The 17772-nt window shown below is 42.4% G+C and overlaps 1 protein-coding gene across 1 annotated transcript; it reads left to right on the top strand.

The window, feature by feature from the left end:
* The first annotated feature begins 512 nt into the window (after positions 1-512).
* On the top strand, positions 513-14390 carry crkl (v-crk avian sarcoma virus CT10 oncogene homolog-like). Its single transcript, XM_050053587.1, has 3 exons — positions 513-1751; positions 3741-4215; positions 11978-14390. Exons 1-3 carry the CDS (start codon positions 1441-1443, stop codon positions 12110-12112), a joined length of 921 nt encoding a protein of 306 aa, XP_049909544.1. The 5' UTR covers positions 513-1440; the 3' UTR covers positions 12113-14390.
* Positions 14391-17772: the final 3382 nt, after the last annotated feature.

The raw sequence follows: 17772 nt of genomic DNA, 5'->3' as shown, positions 1-17772 counted from the left end.
CTTGCTCTCTATCTCTATATATATTTAGCACTTTTTCAGGCCATTTCCTTGTTTGTCTGTTTTCTGTAACGTTTACTAATTTCTTGCTCATTTCTTGTAAAGTTGCTCTTTGCCTTTGTTGTGTGTTGGTTTTTAAATGTTAAGCACATTGACTTTGAAATGTGCTATATAATTAAAATTAACTTGACTTGACTATTGTGTTGATTAATGAAAACGGGTTTTAAAATTGAGCTCACAGCCTAAAATGACATTGATGTTTCTTACATGAGGTCGTGTGTATCCAGATGACCCAGTTTAGTGTGAACTGGAACCCTCTTTATACTTGCCCCTGTGATTATGACATCACCGCTTTATCGTTTGTCATACAAAATGTTCTGTGTCATGGAAACATGATTGACACTTTGCTCTGGGGGTGGGGGGGGGCCGTCCGTGTCCTCGTCACCCGCCCACCCCCTTTCCTCCTCCCACCTCCCCCTCCGGGCGTCAGTGACGTGCAGATAGAAAGCGGGACCTGCCCTCCCGTCGCCATTTTTCGGTCTCGTACTCGCACTTCTGGTGGCTCGGGTGAGGGGGGGGACGAGCAGAAATAAGGGAAAGTAGAAAATAATAGAATCGTTACGCCGGGAATCCCTCGCGAGCGGTGAGGAATGCATGCGTGAGCTCCGGAAGAGCGTCCTGGCACCTGAGATGCACGCGCAGGAGACGAGCCGTTGCTGTGAAATAATTTTTTGTGTGAAGACGTGTTGCGGGCCGCCATTTTTTTTGCCGTGCTGCCTCAAAAGTCTGCTCCGACTCGAGAAAGGGGATTCAAAATCGCATTTCCATGACGCGTGCCTTACCGTGACACCACGAAGATACTAGGAAACCATTTCGTTTCCGACTGGCGACATTTTTTGAGCCGACATGAGGATTTATCAGATGAAAAACTGAGGCCACCTTTTCCGCTCTCGTAACTGACACTGACTGGAGGAGATAAATTATTAGAAGAGAAGCCTGGTGTGTTCTCGGAAGGCGGAACGAAAAAGGGAAGCTTCATTGATCATTTGTTGCTTCGCCCTCCGTTGTCGTAAGTTTTTTTTTAGTGTGTCTCTCTCTTGGCCGCTCAAACAATCACTCAGCCATTGACTGCTCAACACAGGAACCACATTATGTTCCAAAGTTGGATCAAGCCAGTCGCAGCCTGTCTCTGAAAACGTCAGGTTGTTTTTGTTTGCTCATTCTTCTTCTTTTTAATCAGAGGTCTCCGGAGCCTGCAGCGTTTGTGCAGAAACCACTCGAAAAACCTCACAGGGGCGACGTATGCCCTGCCCTGCATCTCCTAAATCCTCCAATTTGCTGTGATTGGTCGATCCCAACCACGCATACACGTTTTAACTTATTGCCTAGGCTTGTTTTGTAATCTTTTTGTAGACTGATATTAACTTATTGTTGCAAACAGACATGTCAACTGCTCGGTTTGATTCATCTGACCGGTCCGCCTGGTATTTTGGACCCGTGTCACGACAAGAGGCACAGAATAGGTTACAAGGACAGAGGCATGGCATGTTTCTGGTGCGAGACTCGTCGACCTGCCCTGGCGACTACGTGCTGTCAGTGTCGGAGAACTCCAAAGTGTCTCACTATATCATCAACTCTTTGCCCAGCAAGAGGTTCAAGATAGGCGACCAAGAGTTTGACCACCTCCCTGCTCTCCTGGAGTTCTACAAAATCCACTACCTGGATACCACCACGCTGATAGAGCCAGCCCCCAGGTAGGACAGTCATGCCTTCACACACCACCATCACACATCACCACGTAAGACTGCACAATCTAGGTTAAGTAGGTTGTGTATTTTTATCAACCCACTTTCAGTCAGGCCTCAGTGCCCTCCTGATATGCTGTGATGCACTACTTTGTCAAATTTGAATCAGGTGGGAACATTTCCACCACCATCACCAGCACCACCACACATCCAGTTAACTGTTTTTAGCAAAGCTGTGTGTGTCCAACACATGAGGTTGGAAACATAAACAATCACCAGCCAAGATGCTGGTGAAGTTTGTGGTTTGCATGTTTATGTATTCAATTAGTAGTGTTTGTATACACATGACCATAGCTGTAACTGGATTCAGCACTGATGACAGTGTTTTTATATCATTATAAATGTGGCATGGTTTCATAACTCGGTCCAGTACATTGGGTTTTCATATGGATGTTTCATTTAAAGGTATACTATGCAGGATTTTCCCTTTGATACTTTAATTTTAAGGGTTGTAGTGTAGAAACATTTCATTTTAGTAATGACAGCTGCCACAGATGTTTTTTTGCTCCTTAAATCATCACATCCTGACTGGGATCTCCATTGGGAGAAGCTGTAAGACTCCCAGGTTCAGCGTGTGAGCATTTTTGACAGTCTCAAGCAGTATGCTTTTGCATGGACTAAAGCCCCTTTTACACTGCCAGATTTTCCGCGAATGTTGGGCGGTTTTGCTGGTCAGCTGCGAGCATTTAGACACACAGAGGCAGAATGGCAAGTTGATCCGAGGTGCCCAATTTTCCGCCTTGTAGGGTAGACATATTGGCGGAACCCTTTTAGTTTAAACAGACCACGGCAACTTTCCGCAACGGGAGGGGCTGTTGATGACGCCGTACGTCCGAGCCACTGGCGGTGGAGAAACAGGAAACAGCTGATAGCAGGAATTAGCGAGCAGCTAGCAGCAAGAGGGAAACGCAAACCTGACAGACACTGTAAAGATGAGCAACTGGAGAGACAAGGAATTGCGCGCCCTCCTTGCCCTCGCAAACGAAGAGGCCATTAACCGTCATGGGGACTGTGAAGAGCAGGCCGATTTACGAGAGAATCGCCACCTGACTAGCCACGACTTCCCTCTCACGTCACTGTTTACGTCACACGCTGAGCCACACGTTTTGTTAATTGCTCACGCCCCCCATTGCCCCGAAAAAGGCGCATTCTGTATAAACAAAAGTAGGTAGGCGGCATTTTGCCGCACTCCCCGATTTTGTTTTTATACTGCCAATGCTGAAAAAAGAATGATTGGGCTTTCCTGCAAATTTGCACAATTCCTATCCAAAAAGGGCTCAAGTTACCCAACCACAAAGGATAATGGAGCAACGTTATTAAAGATATATTACGCAGGAATTTCCTACAAAACAAAAACAAAAAAAACAACAATTATAGACTCAATGACTGCGTAGAAGTGTGTGGCAGTGTATTTTTTCTGCAGAAAATTTGTCTTATTTTCTCCATATTTGCAATGTTCGAGACATTTATGCGTGTGAACCCCCAAAGCACTCAGGTGAGGTCACTGCTTTATGAAAAGGTTGTGATCAGGTGCCAGGCTGTAAGCAGCAGACATCCAAGAGGCACAGTGCCCAAATGAATGGTGAACTGGGATTGGCTTTTACTTTCACTTTCGCATGTGAACATGTTTACCAACAACAGCAATTAACCGCAATCATGCATAGTATACCTTCAAACCTTCTTGCCAACTACGTCTATATACTACATTAGAAGACATTCATGTGCCAGTGTTCTGCCGCATTTTTACAAATGTGAAATGTGTCCTTTCACCTAACATCATCTTTTATTGAATACCATTAAAAGATGTCTGTGATCCTTGAGAGAAACCTGTCCCTGCCCCATTTTTGAGTTTTCATATTATCCATTTGTCAGTGGCCTTCTTTTTATGGCAGTAACAATATGTCTCCTTCCTTTGCCTCATTATCATCATCTCTCAAGGTACTCAAGCTCAGTGAGCGCAGCCATCCAGCCCATGGGCGGCCTGGAGGAGAACCTGGAGTATGTGCGGACTCTATACGACTTCACTGGCAGCGATGCAGAGGACCTTCCCTTCAAGAAGGGGGAAATCCTCATCATCCTGGAGAAACCCGAGGAGCAGTGGTGGAGCGCCAAGAGTAAAGAGGGACGTGTTGGGATGATCCCCGTGCCCTATGTGGAGAAATTGGTACGACCTTCGCCTCATCCCGGCCAGCCTTCCCACGGATCTCGCAACTCCAACAGCTACGGGATCCCCGAGCCCTCCCACGCCCTCGTCCACGCCTACGCCCAGCCCCAGACGCCATCGCCGCTGCCCCCTGGCACACCTGGAGCAGTTATCACCCCTCTACCGTCCATGCAGAACGGTCCTGTCATGGCTAAGGCGATCCAGAAACGAGTGCCCTGCGCTTATGACAAAACAGCTCTTGCTTTAGAGGTATTGTAAACTGGGATTTATCTTATCTAAAAAATGTTATGTCTGTTGTCCTTCCTCTCTGTCTTTGTAGGAGATGGCATTTACTTCATGATTGTTCAGTGGATTGCTGCTGTTGTGGGAGAATAAGTACTGTAGTCAGCAATACTTACAGTCTTACAAAACATTACCAAGCACAAATATCCTTGACACATCCAGAATACAGGTTATGTGAGAAGTCTAGCTTATTGTAGGTCACATAACCACAACATCAGAGTTTTCTTTCAGAGTAACTTTGAATCATAATGCAGTAGATCTCCATGCCAAGTTGTAGTAGGCAACTCAGCATCTGTTAACACCATGCTGCCGGCTCTGGATAAAAGTTTCACACCTGTTTCGCCTCCGGCCTCTTGTCGTTGTTGTGGTCAGAAGTGTGCTCGAGTGAACCTGTAACCGCACCCATCAGTGATGTTACAGGGTCTTGGAGTCCGCCTGTACACCACTGCAGCAAGGCAAGAAGTTAAACCACTGGAGGTCTAAAAAACAAGCTTATTAGTTTAGTTTATTTTTGGTCATTTTCCAACTTAAAAACACTAGTATAGTAGTAGATAGACAATACATAAACATCAAGTTAATGTTTTTTTAGCATTCTAGAAAAATAACTAAACAAAACAACATTCATTGTTTTTGTCATCTCTCTCCAAATTATGCAGAACAATAAGAAACTGACAGAACTAAGTATATATACATTATACAGGCCTATTGTCTGCCCAGATATCCCAAACACATTTCATGTACTCTTTGGTGTACATACTTCAGTTTTATATTTGTTAATCATCAAACTTATGTGTGTATTGCACACTTTCATTTCTGTCTCTAACCCATTCCACAAATTTACACCATATCCTGAAATACATCAGGAGGTGTTATATGTAGCTATTTAAAGCTGCACAGCCCCATTCAAACTTATGACTCGACATTTCTACCATAGTGCTAAAAAAGTGTCCAAATGTGTCACTGGAAGATTCCCAGGTCCAGTGTGTAAGTCTTGTTGACAGTCTCAAGCAGTAAGCGTTTGCACGGACTAAGTTAACCAATCACAAGAGATAATAGGGCAACATTATTAAAGATATATCATGCAGGAATTTCCTATAAAACAATGTATAGACTTCTATAGAAGTAATCCCTCTAAATCACCACCTATGACCCATCAGAAGTTTGTGGAGACTCTGCCCTTTGCCTGTGTTTTCTTATTTTCTGTGTCCGGGGCATTAATGGGCGTGTTCCCCAACAGTGCACAGGTGAGGTCATTGCTTTGAGAAAAGGTACAGACCAGGTGCCAGACTATCATCAGCAGGAATCCAAGAGACACAGCACCAAAAAAATTCAAATATAGCGAAGCGAAATGCCAAACGAGTGAATCTGGCGTTTACTTTCATTTTCACTGGTTAGCATGTTTACAAACCATAACCAACAAGTTTGCACAGTACCCCTTTCCATATAGAAATGTTGCCCTGTCACTTCTTGTTTTTTGTGAAAAGGTTGAAAATGTCAGTTTCACACCTCAAGCGATGTATTTCTAGCACTGCACCATTTCTTGGAAGCACTAATTACATTCAGCATTGACATTATAGGAGGCTGCTAGTAATGACAAGAGGGGGAAAACACCAGTGCCGCCTACAGAGTTACCACAGCAGTCATGTTGCTTTTATGTGTGAATGTTTCTTAAGATAACTTGCAGCTCTTCTGCAGTCCTCTGACATTTGAGCATATGGTGGGTGGTCACTCCAAACAGCAGACCATATCTGCAGGTGACTCTTGTCTACTCTGGTCTACTTCAACGTGTTGCTCTGGGGCTGCCATTATGCTGCTGATTCATTGGGTGGGGGATGATACTTGTTGATGGCATCCATTGAAAGTGAATGACATTTGTTGTTTGATGTCAGATAGGTGTTGGAGAGCCTCCGCATTTTGTCTGTCAGTGATAACAGTGTTTTGTTGTCTTGAAATGATACAAGCAAAATACACTTTGGCAGCTATAAATTGAAGGTGGGCGGGGACCACGGCCTTGTGCCCCAGTTTCCACTGTTAGGGGTGAGTTGAGCCCCAGTTCGACCAGTTGACTGACTCACAGTGGCTCAATCTCCATGCTAGCCAGCTACCATGCTACTGCATTTCTCAGCAGTGCACTCTGGCTAATACAAATCCGCTTTGACTGCAGCAACATGTCGAAGCATGTAATGTAATGCATAATATCTGTGCACTTCATGTATATACTGTGGCTCCGAAATGCTTCACTCAGACAGCAGACAGAGCTGTAGTGATGCCCCCGGGGGAGAGATGAAAATGAAAGGTATCATGGTCTATCTCGCTGACATCAGAGTGTGTCAGTGGATGTAGGAAGTAAACTAGGCCGCTACAGCTGTGTGCAATAATACACACCATCCCTATACAGAAATGAGTGTGTAAATTTGGACCATGAGCAAACCTGATGAATGATATGCTAAAGGTTAGCCAGCCTTAACAACATTAGCCCTCTCCGCTCTCTCTCCTGTGTCCCTTTTTACAATTGACAATTGATATCAACAATCACCTCAGCAAATGCCAAATACCTCATTCAGACTGACACTGTGACATGAGCTGAATGGGTCAGCAAGACATGTCAGCTGGTCTGGATCTGTGCCCGTCACATCTTTTGTCCACAGCTGCACCGAGTAGAAATGGAAACTTCCATTAAACTAAATGTTCATTTAACTAACTTCACAAAGACGGACAGAGAAGGGGCAATAGAGCAAAGGGGAGTGCGCGCAAATGGGCGAGCATGTGAGAACTGAAACTGAAACATGGCTTTATTTGGCTGTTAGGCAATTCCGTGTTGTTTGGTGAAGCAGTGAGGTGTGTGGCGCTATTGTTGCAGAACTGAGGGTGTGAACAGGCAACTAGAAATCAACTAGTGAGTACAGTCTCATACTGTAGGAAGGGATCAAATGCATGTTCACTGGACTTGTGACAAAAATGTGTCACCTTTATAAAACAGGAGTATTCACAAGCCCCTGTCTTAATTCACTAAGAATATCCCGAATACTGTGTCATGTTTACATGTATAATTGCCCTAGAGAGGATGCATTTAAACCCTGTCTTGATAAGTCTTGATGGTTGCCCCAGTTACTAGTTTGGTTCACCAACATTTGAAGATGTCCCAAGCTTCCATTATTGTTTTTTCGTTGATTAAGATATTCTGTAGGCTACTTTTATCACTATTACTCATAATAAACCCAGTTAATTTGAAATATTTCTTTATTGTTAGCTATTACACCCTGGCTTAGCCAACTGAAAGCAAACCGCAGAGTGGCAATGACCAGTGACCATAGCAACCCTGAGAAAAAGTATATACGTTGCCTCTATTTCATCACGTTGTCTCAGGTCTGTATTACCACACCTCAGATGTACTGCTGTTGTGAAACCTGTATGTGAACTTCCATAATTTGCTAATCCTGAGGATGAAGAGTGGCTGCTTAAATGTGTGTTACGTCAACAGTTTCAGACTTAAAACACGTCACAGGCATCTTAAGTAATGATGATGCAAACTTATAGTCTTCCTTTGCACTCTGTTGGTGAAGTATCAATGGATTAATGTTTAATTGTTGTAAGCTTTGATTCTCAGCTTTTCTCTTTAAAAACAAAACCATTTTGGAGTTTATTTTAAGAAAAGTGTATGTGCAAATTCAGTGTGAACATACTGTAGATCTAACCAAGATAGTCCTCTAGATGTGTCTCTTCCTTCGCTCCTCATATCCACCAACCATCAGGGTTGTAACAGTGGCAAGCTTGAGACAAATGCGGTCCAAGTGTCACTTTCACTTGCCACAAGTAACAAGTTTGTAGGGACACAGAAGTTGTGTCTCCGTACACATCGCGTGTGTTAAGGCTGCAGCTCTGTGTTTTTTGGCATCGGAGAAGAACTAGCTTTAACAGCTACTGTGCAGCTTAAAGACAGGCAGAACTAAAAGGGTTCAGTTAGTTGAGAAAATTTGATGCTGCAAGAGCTTAGAGGTATAGTATGTAGGATTGTTGTGTACTACTAACAACATGCTCACCAGTGAAGTAAAAGCCAAGTGAAGTAAAAGCCAACCTTAAGGTATGTTTGCTGCGTTCTCAGGGCTGTGTCTCTTGGATGCCTGCTGCTCACTGTCTTTCACCTGGTAGCTACCTTTTTACAAAGCCCCATCCTCTAATGAGGGCTGTAGGGGTACACGCCCATAAACGTCCTGAGCATAGATAATAAGAAGTAAATAAGAAAGAAGAGGCAGAAGGCAGATTCTCTGCAGAAATATACCCAGCCACACACTTCTAGTGGGTCAGGAGTGATGACTTCTGTATGAGTCAAAATTTAGTTTTCTGTTGAGGGGAATACTACATAGTGTATCTTAATCTTTAATTTAACACTTCGGTTTTTCTTTTTCACTAGCTGCAATTAAGAAATAAAGATGCTATTGTTGATGCAAGTGCGGCATGTGTACATGGTGCCCAAGGATTAGGAAGTGGTTAATATTGACGTTCGTAGGTTTTCTAAATGCTTTGTCTCAAATTGCAGTGCAGGTACAATTGCTTCTCTTCTGGGGTGCCTAGATTCCTCCCCTCCCTTCCTATCAACCCTAACTTTGGTCACATAATTAAAAAATGACACCCTGTGACTTTGCCTAAACCCTACTCCTTGACCTTGATAAAAACATAATGAAATCAAGGAAAGATTTAAAGGTGCTCAGAGACTCCAACTGCTCTTACACTAGGCAACATAATTATGCAATCTTTTTGACATGGGTCTGCTGTTGTGTTGTCACAATACCAACATATTGACTTTGATACCAATGCAAAGTTTAATACCATGTGAAACTGAAACAGCACTGATTCGATACTTCCTAAGTACCACTAAGATACTTTTAGTTTCACCGACTTAAGAACCCCCCTAAGCAAAAAAAAAAGACCATTCGACCACAGACCTTGGCTTAAAACATGAGTACTGAAGAAAACCCTTACTTGGTTGAATCTGGTCTGAATTAGCATAAATCCATTGTCTGTCTTCAAAAATCCTACCTATTGATGCACTCATTTACTCACCAAATTTTTACCAATCTTATAGTGTCTTTTCACTTGCCTTTCAATATTGTGTATTACCAAACGTCTGCACTCCAGAAATATATGCCATTTATCTATTTCTTAAGCTTAAGAAAGATGATTTGAAGAATAGTTTGGACCATTGTAAATTAAGTACAAAACCAGACTTTTTAATAACTGTACTCATGCAACATTGAGTAATCTGTGTTGTGATGACTTTAATTGATTGTAGGAAGCCACCATAATCCGTAGAAACTAGTCGCTAGAAAGAAAGTAGCGGATATCTTATTTCCTGTGGTAGTTTTGATTTACTCATCCAAAGCTTGCTTTGCACCAAAAGGCCCATAACTTACCTCGTCTCATTGTGTCTCTCCTATCTGTCTCTGTGTTTGGATCAGAATAGATCATGGCTTGGAGCGAAAACCCTTTAGTTTTGTTCTGTGTCTATTTTGGGGCCCCTGGGGTTCAAGAAGCAGAAGCTATGAGTCATTATTTATTCACTTCAGACACAGGCAGTCTCTAACAAATGAAATCAGGTTATGTCCTCGTTGTTTCAGGATTTGAAATTTATTGCAGAATGCTATTTAATTACTGATTTTCTAATAGTTGGATATGATTATGTTGTACTTTGTTTACCCTGAAATTTTGTGTGGTCACAGTTAGTTTATCTATTAGGATTTGTTGTAATTGTAGTCTGAAAATAATTCCAAGTACCAGGTGAACAAGATCTTATTCAACACACTTAAGAATTTTAATTTAAGCCTGCATTCACAAATACCACTTCTGAGGGAATATTTGCATGTAAACCCTTGAAATATGAGAAAAAAAATTAATGAAAAGTTATTGAAATGTGAAAGTAAACACTTGTGCAGCTGGTTTGCCACCTTCAATGTAAGTGATAGCGATCTACTTTCACTACACCATAATTTGCTCCAACATGCAGATTAAAGGGTTTTTGTGATTCTTTGGTTCCTCTGACGCTTTTTATGACTAAGTAGCATTCTTAGTCATTGCAGGATGGCGTAAAGGATTATTGGTTCAGATAATGCCAAGGACTAGGTGTCCTTGACGCTTCATTCCTAAGCAACAAATACTGTGCCCTCACATTCACGTTTCAATCATGATTTTGATGATGGAGACTTTTCCCTCCTAATCCTGATAAAGAACATATGGCTTTAACAGATTGGGGTCACATTCAGTGTCACAGACCCATCTGAGCGACAGTTCTGTGCCTCGCTGTCGTCTGTTTAAACCACAGTGTGATGTCGGTGTGGAGATCTGACAAACTGCTTTTATTTTTAAAGAAGTGTGAATCAGTTGTGCTGGATGCTGTGTAACATCACACATACAGTCAGTGTTGTTTGGAGCAGGTTTTAAAATAACCATAAGCCTTGTGTCAAATGCATTTTGTTTGTTCCTTGGACCATTATCTGCTGTTTACAATTGGGTCTAGTGCAGCAATTAATCACCAGCTTAAAGTTCACATTAACCCTTTGACTTTTGCCATTTTGTCTGTAGTTGCACTGTGTGGGACTAAGTGTACTAAGACACGTTATATAACTTATGTCACAGCAGATGGAGTGGTGCATAAGTTGAATTAAAAAAAAATTCTGGTTATTGTATTGTAATTTACCCAAAATGTCCTTGGTTGTCAGGATCTTAACGTAAGTTGTTGTGCCACAAAACTTGAACCCTGATAACCTGTGCTCGTTGAGTAACATTTACGTAACAGTTATCTAACCAAAGAGAGTATGTAATATATCAATATTATATCGACACTGTAATATGAGTTGAGATATCATCTCAGATTTTGGACATTGTAATAGTGTAAGCATTGTCTTTTCCTCATTTTCAAGACTGCATCATAGTGAAGTGATGTAATTTTCTGAACTTATCAGACTGTTCTTGCTGTTGTATTATTATGTCTTGAGGATTTCACAAGCTATTTTGTGATTGTCAGGGTTTGAAATGCCTGATTTTATGGCAGCCCTTATTTTAAAAAAAGTTGTGATGCATGTTGCAATGTTTATAGCCGTTTTTTGCAATGAAATTGAGCTAACAAGTGAAAATTGCAAAAGTAGTGTGCTGTTAAGTTTAGTTGATTCAAAACACACATTAAACATGGCTTAATAGAGACAATTTCAAACACAAGTCCACAAATCAGCTTCACTATAACTCACAGCATTCACAGACAAACACTTGTCTTTATCTGGACACATTTTCCTCACAAATACAACATGCTAATGTTTTTAGCACATGCCTATGGCATTTTACATTGTATAAATTAGCCTAGGGGCTAGCAGACTTTTCCTCTACTCATATGAAGCCAGGATAAATCACACACAAGACTTAAAATGCTATTTTTGTTTATTTTTATTGTCTTCGCAATTTATTGTTTCATATCTGTGAAATTAAAGTAAATATAAGCTTTGTTTCCACTGAGGTAAATGGTTTCAGCACAAAAATACACAGGAGGTCTGCGTCACTGTGATGTGTAGTTACATTTCTGGGGAGGTGTACGTCAGGCTACGGTGTAGTTATGGCGTTGACTCGATGCAGAAGTATAAATGTCACAGTTTTATCATGTCTGTTTTTTAATGCATGTAATTTTAAACCCAGTCAAATTTACTGTGTCCTGGTGTAACTCACCCTCCTGTCCTTCTGCCCTCAGGTCGGAGACATCGTCAAGGTCACACGGATGAACATCAGTGGTCAGTGGGAGGGAGAGGTGAACGGACGGCGGGGTCTCTTCCCATTCACCCATGTCAAAATCATAGACCCCCAGAATCCGGATGAGAGTGACTGACCCACGAGTTCGACTGGACCTTCTCGCCAGTATTGACCTGTACCTGAATCTGCTGGCCGTCTCCACCTTTCCCGCCAGTGTCACCACGGTTACGTGCTTGCCTGCTTGGGGCTGTACCATGATAGCGACCCCTCTGTTGTTGCCAACCGTTGCAAGGCTTTCTGACTGTTTACAGCTTTGGACATTGGATCCAAACTAAAACCTGACCCCGTTTCTCCCAGTCCCCTCTCCTTTGACTTGGTTCCAGGCTGGGCAGTGTTTTTGCATTAGTGTCCTTTTTCATTTCCAGATCACTGGGCATCAGTGTGAGCGTGTGTGTGTGTGTGTGTGCGTATGTATAAGTGCATGTGCGTGTGTGCGGGTGTGTGTGTGTGTGTTCACGATAGATATTTGCCACAATACATCACAACATGTCTGTTTTTTTTATTTGATTTCTCTGAATATTTGTTGTTTGAAGTCTTGGGGACTTTAGAAAGTGTTGGTGTGTGTTTGTTTCGTTGATGTGAGGATATTTGTACGAAGTAGGGAACGGCAATATCCCTACGGACTTGGGAGAGCACTGAGGTAATGAGGAGCTAACCAGCCAGTCAAATGTTATTTCTCCAAACAATCAAGTCACTGTTGTACCTTAGCCGTCTCACAAGCACACACATACACACACGGATTGGCCGGGAGATATTCAGGTTGACGGGTTTTTTGATGTGTATGTGATGTGTGACTGGGGAGAAGCAGGAGATGGGTTTGTGGAAGGTCTCAGTTGTACCATAACATTATAGATCCCATGATCCCATCCACTTTTCCACCTGGCACAAGTCTGGCTGACAAGACTTATTTATCTTTTCCTTAATAAGACATGACACGGCCATATGTGATTTAATCTTTTCCTTATTTGTGCCACATGATCAACAGTAGTTTTTTTTGTTTGTTTGTTTTATATATTTGTGACTTGGAGAAGATGTATGGTAGAGGGGTAACTTTGCATGTCCACTCGGTACCTCTCGTTACTGTCCTTCACATTACTTTGAACTAAAAGGACGTTGCTTAGAAATTAGCAGGTTTTTAGTGCCAACAGCACCCAAGCACTAGAAGATATATTTCAACTTTCTGCATAGGAGTGCCAAGCTTTGAACAGGTTTTCAAAAAGTCAAGTAGCAACTGGCCAGCACTTCCCACAAGCATCTGACAAGGCTAGCTAAAAACACATTGTCACAGTGTGGGCACGAGGACTGAAGGCTTTCCACTGAGGTGAGAAGCTCCACTTTCAGTGGCGTAGGTCAGGGAAGGAGGAAATGTCTCAGCAAGCCAATGAGAATCCCATCAATTGCCTTTTTTCAGAGAGTAAGATAAATGCATCTTTAGCGCATGCAATCCCCTCTCTAACTGTATGTTCTTAATGCGATGTTGCTCCGGTCAATTTAGGATTTCAACCAGCTTAAATATTTGGTCTGTGCACAATTTTTTTTGTCTCTCTATATGCAAACAGACTCTTGTTGGAGTAGTGGAAAGCATCTTTGTTCATACTGTGCTGCAACCAATTCTGTTTGACCAGTCGCAGCGGAGGATTAAACAGTTGTGCAAACAGTGCTGACCTCTAGATTTCTGCTGTAAAAAAAAAAAAGGACCATTTCACCCCTTCATCTCTCCGCCTAGTGCTTTCCGTTCAAATCAACGCTCAGCCATTCACTCAGATTAATATTGTGCAGCTTTTAGTTGTATCCCGATTTTTATTTTGTTATAGTCAGCTATTAAATCAAGCATTTTTTTGTTTAAAAATGAGTGATGTTGTTAAACAAAAGTACCTACGGTGACATTTACAAAAGGGAAAAATGCCTGCTGGTTGCCTCTGTGCATGACCTCTTGGCCGGGGAGATGGTTCGACCTGGCCAAATGCTGCTTAATGTCATTTATTTCCTTATTAAATAAAAAGGTTTCTCTTATTTTGATCCCTCCTGGTCTGTGCAAACAAAGCCAGCGTGGGTTTTCCTCATCAAACTTAATGAAATCTACTAATTAAGCAATACACCCTGATTATTTCCTTTCCTGAGGTGAACTTGCTTTTCTCATGCTTCTGAGTTGTTTTGTAATGGCATTAACAGTATTACTGTGCTTCTCATATTCTAGGAAAGCCTGTCTTTTACTTAAGAATTGAAAATTGTGCCTTTTATTTTCTTATACCATTTACATGTGTTAATATTTACCATGGTTAACACCTGTGCTGGTATTGACCCTTTATGTACAGAACAAGTAAATAAAATTTACGTCTACTTCTTTAAGCTGGCATCTCTGTCCTCTATGTGCATGTTGTCTTTTGAACAGATGGGTGGGTGCGGAGGTGTTTTGCAGCAGGCTGGCGTCACAGGTTGTGTATCTGGAGCACAGGACAGTTGCTCCTGCTCTAATTTTTGACAGTTCCAGTTTTGATTCTGGCTGCGCCCAGGAGAAAGGAAGCAATTAATGAATTTTAATGAAGTGCTAATAAAAGAAAGTCAGCTGACCTAGAGATGGGGATGGAAAACTTTTCAAGGGCAATGTTTCAGATGGGCATGTTCTGTGACTGTTTATTCAGCACTTTTCTAACCAATTACAAAGAAGTATCAGCCCTTTGGTCCTAAAATGTTAATACGATGATCTGTGTGTATTCATGTATGCAGTAAGTGTGCTCAGATATATGTCGACAGTGTACTTAAAGTCCTGGCTGATGAGAATTAGCATTCCTATATAGTTACTTAAAACAGCAGAGATTAACTGAAAAGCATGGCCTTATCGCTCCACAGTCATGCCTTTAAAGGTACAGACATAATAAAGCAGAATTATTCTCATACTGCATTTTGTGATGAAAAGGTGACGTGTATAACTGGGTACTCGTGGGAAATGGTACTTAAATACTTGCTAAAGGCATCTGAAAGCAGCACAAGAAAAGTGATGTCACTCCAGGGTTCAAAGGGCGAAGAGGATGCAGTCATTCACAGTTGCTAGGAGGGGCGGGGCCAAAACCTAAGGGACTCAGGATCATGCCTTCCCAGGGAGATTTTTTCTCCTTTAAAGGCCCACTTATGCTCAACATTAAATACGGATCCGGATACGGATGGAGCCTTCTGTCCGTGCTCCGCGTTCATTTCGTCCGTATTTCTGCACGTTTCCATAAAGCTTATGGATACGGGCCAAACGGAGCAGTACCACCGGGAACCGTGGGGGCAGTGTTGCTGTCACTACCCGATACGTAGCTCTAGTGAGACACGAAGAAGAAATAACAATTCAATTTCTCTCATTGGCAGTACTAGAGAAAAGAATTCTCCGTCCTCCAGTGGCGATGTATTTAATGGCCTCACCGACCACCGCCTCCTACAACGCTGCCTCTGTTTTTGTCTTTTATGCAAGAGGTACATTATCAATATCTCCTCCACAGTCGCCATGTTTGTTTTTTAGTTTGTTGTTGTCATAAACTTTTGACGCTGGGCTGCCTCCTGGTGGATATATTGGTTAACATCCATGCCAACGTAAAGGGCGCATGGAAGTATGTGGGCAGTGACGGTAACATCGTTTGAAACGGACGTATACATTTTCGTACGTAAAGGGAGCATAAATGGGGCTTTAAGGCAGCTATATGCATTATTTTTCACACGATATGAAAATGTATGCCTAAAAAGTTGAATATCATTTGGGTAAATACATGATAGACATCCTGTAGAGCCTACATCATATATTGCGTCTTCATTCCAAAACCATAACATAAATGTTGAAGATGACAAATTTTCACTCCTGCCACTCCTGCCTTACTATTATTAGGGTAGGTATTTGGCATAAATATAGCCTAGTTTTGTTACATTATGCTGTAGTAGAGTTTACATAATGAAGGTTTAGCTGACAAATTCATGCTATAATAATCTGGGCTGCTCTAGGATCCCCCAAAATGCCAAGTACATGGGATCTCCTTTAGCTATCAGGTTCCTTTTCTGTGGAACCATCTTCCTGTTTTGGTCCAGGAGGCAGACACCGTCTCCACATTTAAGAGTAGACTTAAGACTTTCCTTCTTGATAAAGCTTATAGTTAGGGCTGGCTCAGGCTTGCCGTGGACCAGCCCCTAGTTAGGCTGACATAGGCCTATACTGCTGGGGGATCTCCCATGATACACTGAGCTTCTTCTCAAGAAAGTAGAAAAGTTGGTTCTTCTTCATTTGCTAACATTCATGTCCTTTTACTGCATGTCACTAACTCGGCTTCTTCTCTGGAGCAGGTTCCGTCAAATCGCGGCTACGCCTGGATCATGGGTCGGGGTGTTACTGCTGCAGTGGTCCTGCTTGATGCTGACTACTACTGCTATTATTATTAGTCATACTTCTACTATTATTATACCATCCATCCATCCATCCCTCCATTTTCAACAGCTTATCCGAAGTTGGGTTGTGGGGGCAGCAGGCACCCCAGACATCTCTCTCTTGGGCAACACTTTCCAGCTTCTCCTGGGGGACCCCGAGGCATTCCCAGACCAGATGAGATATGTAATCCCTCCACTGTGTTCTGGGTCTGTCCCGGGGCCTCCTAGCAGTGGGTCGTGCCCAGAAAACCTCTTAACAGGAGGCACAGAGAAGGCATCCTGAGCAGATGCCCGAACCACCTCAACTGACCCCTTTCGATGCGAAGGAGCAGCGGCTCCACTCCGAGCTCCCTCTGGATGTCTGAGCTCCTTACTCAGTCTCTAAGGCTGAGCCCAGACACTCCACGGAGGAAACTCATTTCAGCCGCTTGTATCCACAATCTCATTCTTTCGGTCACTACACAGAGCTCATGACCAAAGGTGAGGGTTGGGACGTAGATGGACCAGTAAATTGAAACTTCACCTTCCAGCTCAGCTCCCTCTTCACCACAATGGTCCAGCACAGCGCCCACATTAGGCTACTGCAGACGCTGCACCAAACTTCGGATCCATCTCACGCTCCATTCTACCCTCACTCATGAACAAGACCCTGAGATACTTGAACCCCCTCGCTTAGGGCAATAACTCACTCCCAACTATTATTGTTCACATATGATTATTATTGTCACATACATATACTATCATATATGAATAAATACTTACAACATATGCTATGAAAATACTAGTATTATTAGTATGATATTACTACTAAAATTAATGTTATTGTAGCTATTGCCATTACTGTTTGCCCTGCATCTCTCTCTGTCTCTCTTTATGTAACATTTTGTCGTATGGATTACTGTACATTTATTATATTGATCTGTTCTGCACACACATCTACTGCAAGTCTGTCCGTCCTGGAAGAGGGATCCCTCCTCAGTTGCTCTTCCTGAGGTTTCTACCATTTGTTTTTCCCCGTTAGAGGGGTTGTTTTGGGGAGTTTTCCTCATCCGCTGTGAGGGTCCAAGTCCAGAGGGATGTTGTATGCTGTAAAGCCCTCTGAGGCAAATTGTGATTTGTGATATTGGGCTTTATAAATAATGTTGAATCGAATCGAACCGTAAATACTCTGAACTGAATATTAGGCCAACGGAAGAACATTCACTCAATTGTAGTAGATTTCTCTAAGGAATAGCATAGTAGGATAAACAACACAGGCATTTATTATTATCTGAATGATACAGTGTTGAAGGTATTTCTAAAACCTCAAGATTCGGGGCTTTGGAGAAAACATTTGGGGCTGGA

This window comes from Epinephelus moara, chromosome 9 (assembly GCF_006386435.1).
Source record: "Epinephelus moara isolate mb chromosome 9, YSFRI_EMoa_1.0, whole genome shotgun sequence".
Lineage (NCBI taxonomy): Eukaryota > Metazoa > Chordata > Actinopteri > Perciformes > Serranidae > Epinephelus > Epinephelus moara.
Note: the sequence above shows the minus strand (reverse complement) of the source record. Positions and strands in the feature narration are given on the sequence as shown.

What these genes read in the sequence shown, in the direction of transcription:
- crkl (XM_050053587.1), top strand. Translation starts at nt 1,441, where the DNA reads ATGTCAACTGCTCGGTTTGATTCATCTGACCGGTCCGCCTGGTATTTT. An exon ending in CTGATAGAGCCAGCCCCCAG is followed by an intron (nt 1,752 to 3,740) that starts GTAGGACAGTCA and finishes TCATCTCTCAAG; the next exon opens with GTACTCAAGCTCAGTGAGCG. An exon ending in AAACAGCTCTTGCTTTAGAG is followed by an intron (nt 4,216 to 11,977) that starts GTATTGTAAACT and finishes TTCTGCCCTCAG; the next exon opens with GTCGGAGACATCGTCAAGGT.